The 19,599-nt window shown below is 34.9% G+C and overlaps 1 protein-coding gene across 1 annotated transcript in view; it reads right to left on the reverse strand.

Annotated features, from left to right (window-relative positions):
• FSTL5 (follistatin-like 5) overlaps positions 1 to 19,599 on the reverse strand; it is a 294,559-nt gene that overhangs the window by 202,223 nt on the left and 72,737 nt on the right. The window contains exons 3-4 of the mRNA XM_004685214.2: positions 16,976 to 17,172; positions 4,906 to 5,026 (exon numbers count right to left, since the gene is read on the reverse strand). Coding sequence (XP_004685271.1) covers positions 4,906 to 5,026; positions 16,976 to 17,172 — 318 coding nt within the window. The remainder of the gene's footprint in view (positions 1 to 4,905; positions 5,027 to 16,975; positions 17,173 to 19,599) is intronic.

Below are 19,599 nucleotides of genomic sequence, written 5' to 3' on the forward strand. Positions count from 1 at the left end.
TTCTGCTCCCCACTTTGTCTCTGGTGACACCTCTTGCCGCCCCTGAGCCTCTGGCCTGTACCCCAGTTCTGTATGCACAAATAAATAAATCTTTAAAAAATGATTAAAAAAAAAAGATTTACTTATTTACACATACAAGAGCTAGGCTGTAGGTCAGAAGTGTGGCAAGCGATGAGAGGATTCACCAGAGACAGAGTGAGAAGTAGAACAGAGGACTGATGGAAATACACTCTATGTGGCAGAGTGCAGGGCAGGAGAGGTCTGCTGCGACATGTGGGTCACCTCCAGGGCTGGAGAGCAAACTCTGGCTACAGTGGTTGCTGATACTTTCATAATCATACAAGGCTTTTCATTGTGATGACCCTAAGGCCCTGCAGAGCACTTCAGTAATACAAAGCATTAAGGTAAGATTAAGCTCATTGTGCTACATTAGCCAGCCCAGGGTTCATACAGGTAAAATGTGTGTAGCTATTTAAATATTTCAGAAGTTAAATAGAAAACATTAATGCTTGTGGTATACGAGATTGTACAGGCTCCCTGGAAGTGTTTCACAGCTAGTAACACTTTTTTATTATCAGAATGACCAGTCCCTTGTACTGTGAGATAAGATTGGTACATTTCTTTTAAGTCAGAGGGAGGAAAAATTTAGTCATTCATTAAAAAAAAAAAAAAAAAAGGTTGGCCCTTCCTGGTGGCGCAGCGGGTTAGAGCACAGCATTAAGAAGCTAAGGCCACTTCCGCTTGAGTTCGATTCTCGTCTGCCCTGGAGGCTACCACATGGCGTGGCAGACCTCTCCTGGCCCACCCGCTGCTCCCCTCAGCAGAGTACTTCACCATCTGCCTGTTCTGCTCCCCGCTCTGTCCCTGGTGAATCCTCTCACCCTCCACATCTCTGGCCTGTACCTCAGTTCTGTATGAATAAATAAATAAATCTTAAAAAAAAAGTTACTTTAGAAGTATAAAAATATTTTGAAAGAAATTACTGTGGACAGAGGATTTGTGATTCATATGATCCGCTGATAATACAACCTTTGTGAGACAATGGTTTAAAGGAAAAATATGTTTATTAGTAAAATAAACAGTATTTGTGCCAAGATGTACACTTTGTTTGTTACATTATTATATTCACTCTGTAAGTATGTATGGTTCTGATCTCCTGAAAACTAGATATGAACTTCAAGTTGACACAATTGTTTATCTTCTACTGGAAAATGAGCTTAATTGCATATTTAAAATAACTGGAATGAAAATTAAGAAAGATTGCTTTTATTTTAATATTCTAGTATTACACTATCAAGATGGTACTCAGTAAAAACAGGTGGATACTGAGCATTTCAAATATGGCTGGACCAAACTGAGCCGTATGGTGACGTAAAATATCATATCTATAACTTGGTAAGAAAAATTAATGGGGAGTATTTCCATAATATTTATATCGATAATACGTAAAGGTAATAAAATTACAGCTTTTGGTTGAAATAAAATGTTAAGTTCATATCATTTATTTGGTTTTATTGATGTGACTGCTAGAAAATTAAGAAATGACTAAGAAGAATAAAATAAATGTTGTATTAAAAAAAGTTAAAATATCTAATGGAGTCTGCTTTGAAGGAGTTGTAAATAGTTTAGGAGAGCAAGAAGAATTTACCAATGTGAAATTAGAATGTCAAAATTGTCAGAGGCTGAAGGTAACTAGAAAAACACAAAGGCAGACCAGATGTAGGAGTTCAAGCTACAAAGCTCAGAGTGGCTGTTTTGTATCAGATATGTTGAGTATAACTCAGTATTTCCTAAATCAGTCCAAACAAAATGCAAAACATTACCAGCAGTAATGGGGTCATCTTGCCTTCAGCTCTTCCAAAGACAACCACCCTATTAATTTCTAAAATCATAGTTGAGTTTTTCTTGTTTTGATCTAAATATTTCATTTATGTAGGCTTATGTACTCTACTTTTTGGTCATTAAATAAGTATTTCGGCCCTCCCTGGTAGCGCAGAGGGTTAAAATACAGCACCATGAAGCTCACCGCAGCCGCTTCATCGCAAGTTCGATTCACAGCCAGGGTGGTGACCAGGTGGCTCGGCAGACCTCTCCTGACCCGCCCGCTGCTCCCCTCAGGAGTGCATTTCCTCCTCGATCTGCCTATTCTTCTCCCTGCTCTGTTTCTGGTGAATCCTCTCAGCTCTGTATGCTCATCTCTGATGAGTTTCTGGTCTCGAACTCAACCTTGGAAAATATTAATAAGCTCCTCCTTATTCATGATTTGGTTTTCTTTCTACCTCTTTTCTTTCTACCTTTTTTTTTTAACTTTGAATTTCCTATATTTCCTATTCCCCTTTTGCCCATTTCTCCTTTCTTCAGATACTCCCCTTGAATACCCTGCTCCCTGCCAGAGCATCAAATTTAACTACAAGCTTCATATCTTCATTTCTGAGCTCCTACTTACAATGCAGGCTACAATTATTCACTAACTAGCTACTTCTATTTTAATTTGCAAAAATGTCCAAATTCTAACTACATTTCTTTCTTTCCCAGTATTCCCTAGTTTAATGCACAACATCATGTACACCTTAGTACACAAGCTAGAAAACAGGACATTATCCTCGACCCCATCTTTTCTCTCTCCTGTGCAGAATCACTCATCAAGTCAAGATGTGAGTTAATACAATGTTCATATTTTGTAATTCTGGTTATTAGATGGTTACAATAAGTAATATTTCATCGTAGCAAATATGATTTCCTAGAAAACTGAGTTTTCTATATTTATATTCCATTAAGAAGTGTTTCACATAAGAAAAGATGGTGTATTTAATAGAATCATAAATGTGATTTTTTAAGAAGTCCATATTTTAAAAATAATTTAAAAATGCAGAATCCGTGTTACCTGTACTTTTAAAGAAAGGAGAGAAATAGAGCTATTACACAACTAATTTTAACATAAATGTTCCCAGTTGATTCAGTATGCCTGTAAAACCCTAAATATCATATGTTTAGTAGAAACATATCTTCTTTGGATGTTTGTGCTCAGGAAGATTATCTTGATTTATACAGGTTTATTTAAGTGTAACATTAGGATTCAAACCAACATAAATGTGGTTTTAAAAATCACAACTTATACTAGTTTAATAACATTTGATAAATCCATCAGTTACAAAAATTTCTGTTTTCATATAATTCCAAGTTTAATTACTACAGAAAGTCAACATAATTTATGATTTAACTGGACAAATAAATTATAATGAAATCATTTTCAAAACAAATATTCTTTCTTTGGATTGTGAATTGCACCACTTTTTGCTATCTAGAAAGTCCAAATGAAAGCAATTTGTTCCTAAAATCAATAGTCACAACAAGGTACTTTGTCACCTTAATTAAGTTTAACTACACAAATAAGTAAATATAAACATTTATTTGAAAATCCCGTCTGAAATTAAATGTCTCCGCTCAACATATGGTCATCTTGTCTGGGAGGTAATCACTTCATTTTTCCATATATAAAGCAATAAATATAGTAGTTCATGCAAATCGAGCTTAGGTAAACATTACCAATTTGACATAGGAGAAATTAAAACAATGAATCTTGTCTGTTATTACAAATCTTTGTAGTAGTAATTACATGCATGCCTAAACCATTTTAAATTCTGTAAAAGATGTTTTTACTGAAAAAAAGCTACATTTTTTACAAAAAATACTCAAGAAAACAAACTGCAAGGATAAGAGATCAACTTTCTGACCAGAAGATTTAACATTTTTCCTCTGAACTCAAAATTTTGGCCCTGACCCTTATGAATATTTACTGGATTTCATGAAGAGATTTCAACTGCAAGTGGAATGATTTAGAATACTTGCTGCTCAAACTGAGGATTTATTTTAAATATCTTAGTAAAATTTAAGATTATTTGAAAAACTAGTAACAATTCATTTTTAATGCCTTCGTGGATTTTTAAAAAGAATTCCAAAATGCTGTAAAATGTAAGAATATTTCACGTTCCAAACCTATTGAAAATATTAAAATATAATAATCCCTCCTTATCTACAATGGAAAAATATTATAGTAATGTTCATCAATATTGTGTTGATAATCTAATTATCAATAATGTAATATTTAAATTGATTTGTTTGTTTTATCAGTAACCATTTCTTATTTGCAAGCTTCCCTTTATTTCCATTATATAGCATGACAAAAAAAGAAAAATAAACTGAAACTCAGTAAATCTGTTCATTCTTGTATCTACTATCAAAGAATTAGTGATTCAAGATAAGTTAATTAACACCTCCAGTCTTAGTTTATTCTTCTGGATATCCATCCATAGACTTTCTGGTTTCCTGGGCTTTTTGTTTATTTATTTTTTTTAACCTGGGGGAACATATTCTGGATGTGAAAACCATGATATTTATCTCTACTAATTCTGTTATCCTTATATTGTCTATCTGGGATTTCATATTCCTAACAGGAAGGATATTCATCTTTTCAAATTACTTTAACTATCACAAAATTCTATCCATTTTAGTAAACCACTTTTTTTTTTTTAGATTTATTTATTTATGCATACAGAACTGGGGTACAGGTCATATGTGCAGGAGAGGTGAGAAGATTCACCAGAGACAGAGCTGGGAGCAGAACAGGCAGAGCGACAAAGTACACTGTTGAGGGGAGCAGCGGGCAGGTCAGGAGAGGTCTGCGTCACCATGTGGGTCACCTCCGGGGTGGGCGGGGATTGAACTCATGCTGAAGTGGCGTTAGCTTCTTAGTGCTGTGCTTTAACCCGCTGTGCCGCCAGGGAGGGCCCTTACATCACTTTTCTTAAGAAACAGTTTGTACTCTGATATCAAGTAAACATACTACTGTGTAAGAAACTGAAAAAAAATAATCAAAAGAAATTAGAGAAGAAATGTAATACTCACGGAATGCTCTATAAAATTCCTCAAGAGCCAGGTGTTTATCAGCATTAAAATCATCATATTTCAGTAGATCATACAAAGTGCATTCAGAAAGATCCTTGCTAAGTTCTTCCTGTTTTATCACCTAACAAGAAAATGTAAGCATACAATTACATGTATGTCTTAATATTGCTCTAGCATAACTAAAAAAATAACAATCACTTAAACAGATCATCTTAAGTGGCAGTAGGCTAATAACAACTTACAAAAAAAGTAAATTTTGTGTTACTAGGTAATTATTCTGAGCTATTTCAAAAATAGGAAGTTATAATTTTAAGATATTAATTTAGAATTGTGTCTAGCTAAAAATTTAGTGTAATATAAAAATTTCCCATTAGGATCCAGAAAATATTAACATTAGAAAGATATTACTAATGTCCTAAGCATTACATCTATGCTGACTCAAAGAAATATAGCTACATGAATTTTCCAACAAAAATACTGAAGTAGTTGTCTCCAACTTTATCATCATATTATTTGTGAAAAATGAAGTTAGATTTTTTTTTTTCCTTCTCTGTCTAAACTCCTCCCCAGCTGGAAGTGAATTCATTTGGGATTGTGTATTAACTCCCTCAGTCACAAAAGAGCTATTAAGCAAATTACTGTTTCCAGGAGCCAAATAGAATTAATGCACCAAATGATGATGAAAATCTATCCAAGCAAGGGTGAAAAATATCACCAACTGCTTTCCTACTCTGTGCTTTTTCTGATGGACTGAGGCTGTAGCCTTTACATACTCTACTGCTTTTGACTATTTCCTGTCATACAAAAGAGCTCCCCCAATTTTTTCAAACATCTCTATTCATTCTGGGTAGCTGTATAACTGTGACAATGATTCTTTCATATTTTCTTTTACACAGAGGTTGTTGCTTATATTACTTGAGCTGAACGTGGCAGTGAGTTTTGCTTTTTTTTTTTTTTTATTTTCAGAAGGCTGTGTAAATAACTAGAAAACAATAGTAATGAAGTCACCAGTTCTGGGTTCAGGTACCAATACAACGAAATACTCCATAATTTCTGGCAAATAATTAACCTTTCTGCAATTAAAAATTGAAGATAGCAACCTCCTGGTTGTTGTGAAACACACATACACACACACATTCACACATGGAGGTGTTAAAGTAAACATATAGCATATCCTCAAAGTAGCCATTTACCTTTAAAAATAATAATCCTTTATATAAGGTGATTTTTATTCAAATAACTCACACAGATTTCCACACAAGCTTATTCAGGTTATGGGATGCATTTAAAACCCTAATTGTTCCACTGTTAGCAGAACAATTAAACATATTAACTAATGCTGAGCTGGTTTTCTGCAGAGGAAACAGAGAGCGATGCTTTTCTATAAACCATACAGCTCAAGTGATACCAAGTGATTGACCTTTAGACTAGACTCCAAGTCACCTGGAACCAAGAGACCTTTGACATAGAACCAAGAAGACAGAGAGAAGAACCAAACACAGCACACGAGGAAAGGACCCGTCTACCCTTTGAAAAGAAAATTGTTCATATACTGACCAATTTATAACTAACCAACACATTTCAGCCATGTCCCTATACCTTTGCCTTTAATCTACTCTTAGTCAATAAAATTTTACTGTTTTATTTTCAGTTATACCCTCGGAACAATATAAACCCACTCCCTTGTATAGATGGGGAGAGAGACCTGAGGGCGCCCCGTGTGTTCCCTTCTCAGAAGATTTTATGAACTCTTTGCTTAATTTGGTGTCAGGGTATTTTTCTAAACATATGGAAGGAACCCTTTGGTTGGTTCATATTCACAATGAATTATCCTTTCTTATGGTAGAGCAGACTTCACACTTTCTTTGTTCTATCAATGACAGATTGGTAATGCTAATTTTTAACAACTCTCAGATGCTTTAGAACATTTTTTAACAATCTGTAGAGCACTTCTATGTAACATTTCAGCAATGATTGAACATGGATGGACTGTAGAGATCACTATAAAGACTAAGCTTAATATTTAGTGAATCACTAGCATCTCTAAACTCCCTTCTCTAGCTGCCTGTGTGATTATATGGCATGCACACGACGCCATGTAACTTCTCCAACAGTTTGTTCTCTACTACATATTTTATTAGATTGATTAAGCTAATATTTGTAGGTTTGGGGGAAGCCTGCAAAAATAGTTTATCTGCATTATTGATCAAATAAATAGATGATAATGTTGGTGTTGAAGCTTTAGAACTATCCAGGTGGAGAGATTAGCAAAGATACCTAATTGCTGACCCCATCTATGCTCTAAGTCTAATGGGAAAACAAATAATGATTTCCTATTTAGAAAGCAACACAGCTCTCAGTCATTTTCCATCTGTTCTTAGATGGTGGAAAGACAGTATTATCTTGGGTGGTAGGAAGGTAGTATATTTGATCTTACATCATTATATCCCTCCTAAAGAGCTTGAATGGTAGTAGTGTCATGATTGTTAGAATGCAGAGGCATAAGTTATTTGTCAGGCATTTTAATGAAAATGTTAATGATCTGTTTTTTTATAGCTGTTTGTAAAGGAATGGGAATGAACTAGAAATCTGGGAGAAATGCTCTCATCATTTTCCACCTTATATTTATTTCTATAAGTGTGAACATCTGTGTGGGATTTTCCTGGGAAATACGTCTTTTATTACAGTGGGTATCTCAGGTAAATTAATTTTCCTCCTCTCCACAACTTAAAGCATTCCCAAGTTATTCCTTTAAGTTTCATAATCAGAAGTTGGCATTATCTGGGGTATTCCTAATGAGGGGGGTATGAAAAAATTGTCTAGATATTTAGAGTTTTAATAGATGTAAAGTGATGAGTATTTGATGCTTGTTTCCTGTTAAACAAACAAGGGTCATTAAATTAAATTTAGAGATCTAATTGACTGTATTAAGCTATTCATGAATTAAAGAGCATCCCATCTAGGAAGGAGAAAGGAATTGCAAGGGGTGTACAAAATGGAATGTTTTTTTATGGTCAGCAAGGGGATAGTACAATAAAACAAGTAAAACAAACAAAGCCACCTTCTGCAAGGCCAGAAGGGGGGTTCTTTTCATACAAATTACCTGACTAGTACAGCCCAGAAAATTCCATGTTTGTTAATTTAAAATCCTTCTTTTGGAAAAGGATGAAATAGCCATTAGGTTGGATATTGAATCTTTTTGGAGTTTGGCACAAATAAGCCCATATTGAGCCTATTGTTTCTTTTTTTAACAGAAGAAAGTATGATGGAAAATAGAAGGACATTTTCTTTCTCGGTGCACTGCAATCCATTAAGTGTTCTCTGGCACAGGACATCCAAACTTGTAGGGCTTTGCTAGTTTCCTGCATATTTTTTACTGTCTGGCATGGGTCCAGGATCTTCCCACTCTAGACTCCTCAACACACACTTGCCACTTGTAAACTATGGTTCACGACAGATTCAGACTCTTAAACATAATGTTTAAGTATCCTGTGATGAAGTCAAGGAAACAATTCATAATTTCATTTGATATATATTGTAAATATCGATGTTTCCCCAATTTGTCTGTGTTCTAGACAATGTTTTAAGGCTATGAAGAAACTCACTTTCCAGCTTTTTGTGTTTTAATCAAAGATCAAGGTACATGAATAATCTTGGACTCCATAGAGGCTAGTGTCACTGACAATACAGAAGTTTTTTTCAAAATGTATATCATCAAGGGAGTTCAGACAAAGCATCACAGAGTGGGTATATATTTAACTTCAAGATAATAGAACTGTCAAAGTTGTAAGAGGGATTGTAAAAACTCAGGGATGATTCAGTGTTTAGATCTATATACTTGTTTGTTCCAAATGTAAAATAAAGAAGTAACCCTTCCCCCAAGTAAACCATTCTTACTATTCTCTTTCATTCATGTATTCAACCATCTGTTCAACATATGAATTTTGTCTGTCTATTATGTGTCAGACACAGTCATAGGTTCTGGAAACATAAAGCATCCTTTGGCACAAGCAATCCACACTGAAGACAGACACAACTCCTTTCCATGTGGAATCAATATTCTAATGCAGGGAGCAAAAAAAAAAAAAGCCCATCTATTATAGCAGATAATAATTTAATCTAAAGACAATGAAGCCAGATAGGAGCTGAGGTGGCTGTAGCTGTCTCAATGAATGGAACTGGAAGTGGTGTACTATACTCTGGGCATAGGGCATGACTTGGAAATCCAAGTTCATTATCTTGACTATCACAAAAGTGATGGTATATAAGGGGGGTGTCTGAGATGCTCAAGGTTGACCATAGTAATAAGATATTTGGGATAAGGGTGTGAGAGACTAACGGGGTTACATTTTCCACTTTTGAATATTGTTTTTTAATTATTTTTGGCAAAGAAAGGAGAGAACAGAAACTATGAACTGATGAAAAAATATGCCATATGTATATTTAAGTTATCTGAGCTCTCCCTCATCTTCATAAACTCATTGTACTCAAACTAATCAGAAACATATGAAATTCACAATGGTCTTCAAATTAGAGCTCAGTGTTACTCTTTTTTAAATTGCGACAGTCATTTGTGATGTTGAGAGTTGGATATACTCATATCTCTGCTTCACTAAGGTGAATATTATTTGAAGTATAAGGGCCAAGGAATAAAGATGACACAAGCTATGCAACTTCTGTTGACTGACAAATTTCGGGCGGATAGGGAACGCTCTGAAAAATCGGAGTTTCCATTGCTGACTTATGTTATGATCTCCCTTTTTTGTATAATCATAATATCAAAAATATTGTAGCAGCATCAGTTTGTAACTGGATGGCCTTAGTTCCAAATAGGCTACCTGGCCTGGGGGAAGTAATAGCTGAGCTGTTTCAGGGCAGGAAATTCCTTTGACTGAAGACAAAAGGCAAGCTCCTGGAGAGATAAGACCCTGGAAGCATCAAGCCTCCTGGAAAGCTTCCTTGGTCTTTTGAAACAAAAAGCTAATCTTAGATAACTCCCTGGGCATAAGGACTCATGGACAATTCCCTAACATTATCAACACAGGTTTTGCTTAATGCATAACTATGTGACTTCCTCTTAATTTACTCTTTTCCTAAAATAATCACTAACTACTCTCTGCTAGTCTTAATTAACCTTTTCCTAAAACAAACACTAGCTACTCTCTGTTAACCTTAAGTTAGCCACCAGCTTTTCTTTAGACTATCACTGACGACTCTGCTAACACAATTTTTCCTTTTTTTCAGGACTCCTAAATTCCTTGCTAACAGCTCATCCATTCCCAAACCCCTTACCCTTTGAAGTCATAGTTAAACATTCTTATACATGAAAGTTATCACAAAGATGTATATCATAGTATGCCATAAAGTAGCAGGAAGAGGATACATTGTTCCCCTCTTCCTTTAGAACTTATATGCTGATTTCTTATTAACTTATTTGATGAATTATTGTAACTAAATCTTGCAAAACATTATAAATAAAGACCTGCAAATAGATGAGCAGGAAGACTTGCACCCAACTCCAACTGTCCCCTTTTAGGAATCTCCACTAGCGGAAGCCGCTCCCCCCTTCGGACCCTGCCTGTTCCCCCCACCCCCAATAATCTGTGATCTGGGCAGGTCCCCAACAAAGATACCCTTTGGAGGCGTAACGGAGGATCTCATGAAATGTTCCCTAACTCACCCAATAAAGGACGGAGCTGAGTAGTAAAGAGGAGAAGCTAGAAAAGACTCAGAGACTTGTCTGGAGGAGGCATGTGGAACAGAGACTTGAAGAAGGGCCGTTTGTTTCTTAGTTTGACTTGCAACAGGGACTTTGGTTGCATTCGAGCAGACAATGTAGAGACAGGAAAAGAAGTGGGTAAGAGATGCATGGCAAGGCTGACGATGGCAGCCACTTGTCTCCCTATTCTCCCTTATGCTTTTTTGCCAGAAGGTGCCTTAAACTTGTGGCAAGTTTTCAGGCCTTACCAACCTGTCTCTGGGCCAACCTTGTTTGGCTGGGCATTTGCCCAGGAGGGGATAAATAACTTTGGGGATTTCATTGGAACACTATATCCTTTCTTCTCTTTATGAATATTGATCATATTCAATTTATTTTAATAATGAGAATGCTTTGTCTTTATGCAGCTGGCAGAGTGTCTTTAGAGGATGTAAGTTTGGAGGTTCCTGAGGCACCCTTCAGTCTGAACACTTAGAGTAAATATCACTAGACATTAGCTTTAAGTTTCTCCCACTTAGTCAACATATCTTGGTCCTTCTTCTACTTTTTGTCTATTTTTCTCTCTTCTTTTCTCCCATTCCCTTTCTCCCTCTCTCCTCCTTTCACTTCTTCGTAACCCATATGTATCAGGAACTGTAGGTTCTGGGAATAAATCAGTAAATAAAAAAGACACTATCTCTACTATCATAGAGTTAATATTCTTGACAGGAAGAAATCAAAGAATTAAATAAACAAGGTAATTGCACATTGCTAACAGAGTTCTAAAAAATAAACAAGGTAAAAAGACAGAAAATAATTATTATTGCAAATTATAATTGCTTAATCACTCCTAATGATTGTTCTTCTGCAATATGTGTATTAAGAAAATTGAATAAAAATAACGGAATCTTCTAAATTCTAGTCTAGATTTTCTAGCAAGCCTTGCATGTTAGAAAGCATTTAAAAAATCAATAGTGCCAACATTAATTCTTTTGAAAGATGAGCTGAAAAAATTACATTATTAAACCACAGGTGGGTAGAAAAGTACTTTATTTTTAAGGCATCCAATATAGCTCAGAGGGATTCTGTGAAGATGAATGCCATTTTTTAAATCTATTTTGACATTCAAAGAGAAAGATGCTACAGTAATATGTTTAACTTTTTTAAACAACTGAAATTTCATTTTGGTCATCTTATAAAAGTTATAAACAGCACTGAACAACAACAATCAAGACTATCTGAAACCATTTGCTAATGTTTCTAGATACAATTGAAAGCACTGCTTTTTAATTGTAGCCTTGAGCTGTATTTGAACCAACAGCCACAGGTCTTGTCTTTCTGTCAGTGTTAATTGGACCTGTTATTGTTCAGAAAATTTTAACACTTGAAAGGATATTCCCAGTACTACCAGAATTCACCCACTGGCCTTGCTAGTGCTATTCTAAGGCAAACACTTTGTTTCTGCTGCCTCATTTTGCAAACCTGATAAGTTTATGGACTCTTAAAATGTTAAATAGGATTAATTGCCATGGTATTCTCTGGATGTTCTCACTTTGTTACTTTAATATCCATACAACTTCTTATTTATTTATATTTAGTGAGTTCCACCAAAGGAGCCTTTTATCTATGAGACAAAAGCATTCTTTCTAAGTTTATAGTAAATACTATGTTTTAGACTCCAGCCCTCTGCAAAAATCTTTACAATTTTAGCATGTTTTATTATTTTAAAATAAAGATTTGTCATCCATTATCTAGGCAACTGCTCTGATCATTTTAAAGGAAAATTGGCATGTACAAAGTTTCCAAAAGTGTCCTTCCTGGGCCCATCCTGTTAGCTTAAAAATAGTGCCTTATTTATTCTGGCTTTTTATTTAATTTCATAAATGTATTCACATATGGTAGTCATTGAGCAAATGGCTTTTTAAGTCAAATATATATAACATAATAATCTGAATCGTGTGAACAAGTAGTTCTTTTTATTATTTTAATAAAGAGTTGGCATGTGTGCACATTAGGAAAATATTTCATTCTAATATGCATTCCTAATGTGCAGCAGCATATGAAGATGACAGAATCTAAGTGAAGAAAAAGTAAATCAATATACTCAATACAGCTGATTATTTAAACTCAGAATCACCAGGGAATGACTCTACTTATTTAAATGCTAAGGTTGATTATTTTTATCAACTGTGAAGTATTCTAAGGGGTAGATTATCCAGATGTTAGAATCAATTCTCTCCAAGAACACAAGTTCACTGCTAACAAACAAACTCAGAGCTGCCATTCTGCCAAGAGAAGCCATCTTTGCATTCCCTTGGAGCAAATAAATACAAAGACTGTGCCCAAGGCAATAGTTGATCATTCTCCTCTGAGGGCAATGTGAACAAATCACTTTGTGCTTCATATCCTGATGTACTTCTGTGACCCTGTGAAACCCAAGTCTTTCTATCTTCCATTCTGACCCCATCTATATCCCTGTCCAACTCAAATTGATCACATTTCAAATTCTGGCCATTATTAAGAAACCAACTGGGGGTGGGTGGGGGGTAGGGGTAAGTTACCTCTCCGATACATTTTTTTAAAATGTATTGTATGGCCCTCCCTGGTGGCGCAGTGGGTTAAAGCACTGCACTGAGAATCTAAAGCCGCTTCTGCATGAGTTCGATTCCCGCCTGCCCCGGAGGTGACCACATGGCGTGGCAGACCTCTCCTGACCCGCCCGCTGCTCCCTTCAGCAGTATACTTGGTCTATCTGCCTGTTCTGTTCCCACTCTGTCTCTGGTGAAGCCTCTCAACGCCCCTGAGCCTCTGGCCTGTACCCTGGTTCTGTATGCACAAATAAATAAATCTTAAAAAAAAAAAAGTATTGTATGCATACAAGAACTGTGTTGTATGCATACAAGAACTGTGTTGTAGGCCAATGGTGTGTGTGTGGGGGGGAGGGGTGGGTGGTGAGAAGATTCAGCAGAAATGGAGTGGGAAGCAGAAGAGGCAGATGTACTGAACTACACTTCTGAGGGGAGGGAGCAGTGGGTCAGGCAGGAGAGGTCTGCGGCACCCTGGCCTGGCCTGGGATCAAACTCATGTTGCAGTGGCTGGTGACAGTTTGACAGTGTTGTGTCTTTAACCCCTGTACCACCAGGGAGGCCACTTTCAGATTCACTTTATCTCAGAACAAGGAGAAGATGAAAATTCAGTGGTCCCTATGGATACTTCTGGATTAGTTCCTCTTCCCTAGTCAATCTACACTAGCAAAATAAACAGGAGTAGATATACATAGAGAGGTGATAAATAGATAGACAGACAGACAGACAGATAGAACCTACTCCTTTGAATCTCAGAATATTCAGCTACATGATCCTGTCCCCACAATTCTTGAAAAGATAAAGCTCCTGCTGCACAGCATATGGTCAGCTTTTCAATATCCCCAGTGACTTCCACATCCATGTGAATAAACCACCTGCAAGAGTGGCTGAAAGTGATGGAAACACTGATCAATTATTTGTTCATTAACTGATGCATGCACGCCCTTCTTTATTTCCATTATCATCCAGGACATTCACAGGAAAGTTAAATTTAAAAATATATTTATGGCTAATAATTGCAATTTACTTTCTATATACTAGTCATGTATCTAAGAAGCTTGTGTACTTGGCACAACTGTCATAGGCACAGAAAGGGAATTTGTCACATAGGGTTCGAGTAATTTACCAAGTGCTACATGGGTAATAAGAACTAGAGGGGTGAACTGGACCCAGGTTCTGTAATTAAAGTTCTTAACTACTATTCTATGAAAACAAAGGTGACTTTGGAAAAACATCATAGCAGTTATCAATTAAGATTCATTCATTTGTTTGCCTCATGAAACATCCCCTTGATTTTGAAATTTTGAAATACATATCCCATCAAATAATTGCTAATTTCACTTCTTAGTTTTGAAACTAGTCAGTTAATTTAACAATTCTATACACTCCTATACCCTCAACGGAAAATGAAAAGTCATCTCACATTCCAACATTTTATCAATTTCAAAAAACAAGATTCTTTTTTACTATGTTATCATATATTTACATAAGGTTGTTTTACAAAACTCAATATAACTTAGAGGTGCATGCCTTTTCATACATATGTGTCACATTACAGCCACCACCAAAGCTCCCATAATCCTCTACCATATTTCCAGTACACAAAAATCAGCCACAGGGGGAATGGTGAATGTGCAGTTATAAATGTTCATATAAACCTAGCGTGATAAAGCCATGGGCCAAATGAGATCCATTTCTGTAACTACTCAGTTCATTTTAGCAAATATTTTCTTGCATAATGAGGTGTTAGTGATGGTTCTGAAGTTCCTACCCCCTTTATCTACTGCTGTTACTATTTTCATTCAACTGGACAGGCTTCTACCTTCTAAATTCTGTAAGAAAATCTACAGAATATACACGCATGTGGAGTAGGAATCAAATGTTGGCAGCCAGGTTTCATGCTGCATTTTTATAAAACCTCAAAGTAAAATTATATTATTTAATTTTAACTGGTCACTGCCATTATTTTTTAGACTTACATACTATACTTCTGACAACAGTAGATCATAAATTCTTTACAGATACCATGTAAGATTATTTTCCTTTTTATTAGAAGTTAAATTCTTTTCAACTTAAAATTCAATTGATAGTTTTTCAAGTTTATGAATAAAGTGGTATGCATTATTGGCTATAGTACTTAACAAAGAAGTTCTTAAGAAGTACCTATAATCTATGAAACATACAACTCGAAGATCAATATTTGTGCTCTAATTACAAAGTAATTAGATATATTTCAGGGCGACTTCCATTATCTGATGTTTTAATAGTTGATCACTGACGACTGGGACTCTGACTTTTTACTAGATATTACTGTGGGAGGGGATGGCTTACATGCTACTGGATGCTGAAGGAAGTTTGTACCAAACTAATGACTATAGGTATACAGATATGTTAGTGAATTGAAAAAAATTAAAATAATGAGTAAATAGTATAAAAACAATATATTCTAAATGTTAGCTACCAATAAATTAAATTACATGCTTAGCAATAAATTCATTTTTGCTTAACTACTTTTTCTTTGTTTCTTAAAGTAAAATGTCAAATTGCACAGTTTAATTCTTGAAAAATAAATTACTAAGTATACAGTAAATTGATATAATTAAAAGATATTCTATTTTTACCCCAAACTTCCAGAGTTTAATTCCTTAAATTCCAATGTCTGGAACTCAGTAAATACTCAAATAATGTAGGACGACTAAAGAAGATAATAAACAGGATATATATTTTTTAATTAAATGAAATGATAAGAACTAGAGCTAATTTGCACAGTTCACTTTGATATTAGGTCTTTAAAGTAAGTTACACTATTGCAAATCTCAGAAATACTCACATAATCAAATGAATATACTACAATGTCAGATCGTTTTAATAAGCCCTGAAATTAACCAGAAAATATGAATGACATGATGTCAAGGAAGCTGCCCATTTCATTTCTTTTTAGAAAACTATATTAAATGTTCTGCACAGTATCAAAACCCACCTCAATATATACAATAAGGATTATCAAGAAGTCAGTAAAATTTCTAGTGCTGTTACCATTTCTTTAATCACCCTTGATTGACTTTTTTCCTTTACTCCTTAAAAATTACATATCTTTTTGGAGAATTTTTATAGTCTTCTTTCACATTTCCACCACCTCTCATAACTAATTTGGGTTCTTAAATATAGGTATGTTTCTTTAAACTAGACTGTCTCAGTGACTCTCAAATTTTTTTCTTCAAAATAATTCTAATGTTTATTATAAAATTGTCTTTAGCACCAAGAAATTTTACTACTAATATTTAATGACAATTTTTAAAGACATGACATTTAATAATATGATTATTTAAAAAGTATGGAAATAGGTTAGTAATTCATTACCAAATTAAATCATTTTTTAATATTGGAGATAGTTGTGCCAACTGTTAATCCATGTCCTTGAATACTGGAGAAATATGCTTTTATTGACTGATAGTTAATTAAACATTACATAAGGTCCAGAATATATCTGGAGAAATCATATAAATTTTCTAGGATAGAGAATTGGTAATATTTTTTTTGGATATTCAAGTTATAAAAAGCTGTCTAAAGTATGTGGATCTTTTGACATGTAAATGATAGTTTAAATTATTTTATAAAAGTTAATTGAAATTAAAACTACTAAAAGAATAGTCAAATTTGACTTATAAATAATGTATATGCCTACAATACTAAATATGTATGTATATATTACATATTTATTCAAACAGAAAAATATTTTGGATATATTACATTTAAATAAATTTGTGAATGTAAGCATTAGTCATACCTGAGTTAGTTCATTAATATCTATAAGTCCATTATTGTCAGCATCAAAATATTTAAACATTTGATCCACCAACAACTTCTTCCGAGATAAGTCATCACCGTTAGGATTTTCATTTTCTTGTGTAATATATTTTTGATTTTGTAAATCTAAAAGCATGTTTTTCATCTTGCTGTATTCAGTGGCCTCGCAGTTATCTCCTGTAACAAAAGAACTAAGTTATTTTCAAAGCAATATTATTGAAAAGGAACCATTTAGTTTATTTTATAAGTGCATATAAGTCTTTACCTTACAGATAACATATATTATACCTAGTTTTTATGTTTCTATTTTGCATATTTTACAACTAGTTTACAGAAAAATTAATTGTGTCATTTTCATAGTGGAATAGAAAATTTTTGTTTGCATCATATCTAATAACATATCTACTACTTGTTTTTTTTGTTTTTTTTTTTTTTCCTCTGCAAACAACATTGATTCTTTGAGGGACATAGAAAGATAAGAGAATTCCAAATAGCTGACACACTTGCACACATTACTTTAGATTTAATCCTACCACACATTATACAGATAGTTTCACAGATTTTGAAAATGAGATGCAGCAGCATAAAATGACTTTTTCCAAAGCAAAGGCTATACTCTGCTGAGCTTTGCAATTAAACACATATATATCTGGCTTCCAAATAATGTAGCACCCATGGAATATATGGGTGCTTTGATTGTAGGCATGGTGTGGTGATACACACTTGAGGTGTAGACTACTAATATCAAATGCACGGGTGAGTTGGTGGTATAAAGCCCACAGGAATTGTAACTGAGATTAAAAAATGCACAAAATGAAGAATGAGCTATAAAATAAACAAAAATAAATTTAAAATATATATTACAAAAATGCATTGTGTAACATAATGTGCAAATGAGAAGTTTGCATTAAGTATGGTAAATTTTTTGAAGACATTAGAAATAAAACTAATTTTACAATGTGGTGAATTTTGAAATCAGCTTTGACAAAATATCTATGATTTTAAGGGAAGATTTCTAAAGATCTGAAAATATATATCTGAGAAAACAGCAATGCTTGATGACAATTCTCTTTTAAGACAAGATGGACAACAATCTCTTGTGGAAAGAGGAGAGCCCAGCTTATTTTTCAAAGACAGTGAAAAGGCTCCCGTTGTTCAGCCATTTTAGTGTTAGTAATCCTGCCAAGATTTCTTTTTTACAATAACATGTAAACTTTGCGCTGAGATTAAGTCAATTTGGCATTATTCTGATCTCAGTAAAGAATAATAATAAGAATATGCTATCATAATAGCAAAGAGAAGTAGTAATAGCAAAGAGAGAAGTAATCAAAGCCAGAGGGATAGGCAGCAATTTTGATGTCTGTGAAAGTGACACAAAAGGAGCCTTCAGATATGTGTGTGTTGGGGGGGGAGGGGTTTCGGGGGTGTATGAGTAAGACAGATAAATGTGTGATGCAAGAACGGGGGAAATGAATGTGACTGTTCCACTAGCCCTGCCTGAGATCTCTGCATTTGACGTTGGATCTGTGTCCCTTTAAAATGAGTTCACTGCTGGGGAAGCAGTGGAGTTTAGGAGAGCTGACCTGCCAGGGGAGCAAGGAGAACCTCAGAATGGCATTAACATAGCAATTAGGATAAAAGTGCTGAAAAGTGTTGAACTAATATTGGACATTTGAGGGAACAGGATGTGATCTGGGTTGTTATGCCATGAGACCTAATGAAATGTGATTTGCACAGTTCTCTTTATTAATGCTTTCATTACTAAAATTATAAATTATTCAAAGGTATTGGGGTGGATGCCAGCAATCCAAAGGGAAAAACATAAAAGTTCTGCAGGTAAGGTATTCATACTGCCTTGGAACGCACCGTAAAAAGTTATAAAAGTATCTGGGGCCCTCCCTGAGGGCGCAGTGGGTTGGAGCACTGCACTGGGAAGCTAAGCCAAGCTGTGGCCACTTGAGTACAAGTTTGGTCCCTGCCCAGGGGGTGACCCACATGCCTCAGCAGACCTCTCCTGACCTGCCCGCTGCTCTCCTCAGCAGTGTACTTGGTCGATCTGCCTGTTCTGCTCCCCACTCTGTCTCTGGTGAATCCTCTCACTGCCACTGCACCTCTGGCTATACCCCATTTCTGTATGAATGAATAAATAAATCTTTTTTTATGTATCTAAACTTTAAGTATTTATACATTTAATGAAATCTGTCAGGCTTTCTCAGTGTAGTAAATAGGTAGTTCTGTTGTTAATGATAGATTACATGTAATGTGGGCCTAATAGGCCAGTAACTTGATTCATATCAAGTTACTTCACCATCCAATCAATCCAAAAAGAAGTACAATATGATTATCACCATTTTATAAATGATGAACGGAGGCACACACAGATTGCCTAACTTGTTTGAAGCCATAAAACTAGAAAGTAGCATGCCTTTTAAATATAGATAATATATATTTTGCCCTTTATTCTCTTCTCTCATCTACAGAACTGAGTTTGAAATATCTGAATGTATAGATTTAGTGAATTTTCCCAAGTGCAAGATAAATAGAACAAGCTTGAGGTGACATCACTGTGATAACAGCATACTGTGACCTTGAACTAAAATATTT

The sequence above is a fragment of the Condylura cristata genome, unplaced genomic scaffold (genome assembly GCF_000260355.1).
Source record: "Condylura cristata isolate star-nosed mole 26May11 unplaced genomic scaffold, ConCri1.0 scaffold00018, whole genome shotgun sequence".
Classification (NCBI taxonomy): Eukaryota; Metazoa; Chordata; class Mammalia; order Eulipotyphla; family Talpidae; genus Condylura; species Condylura cristata.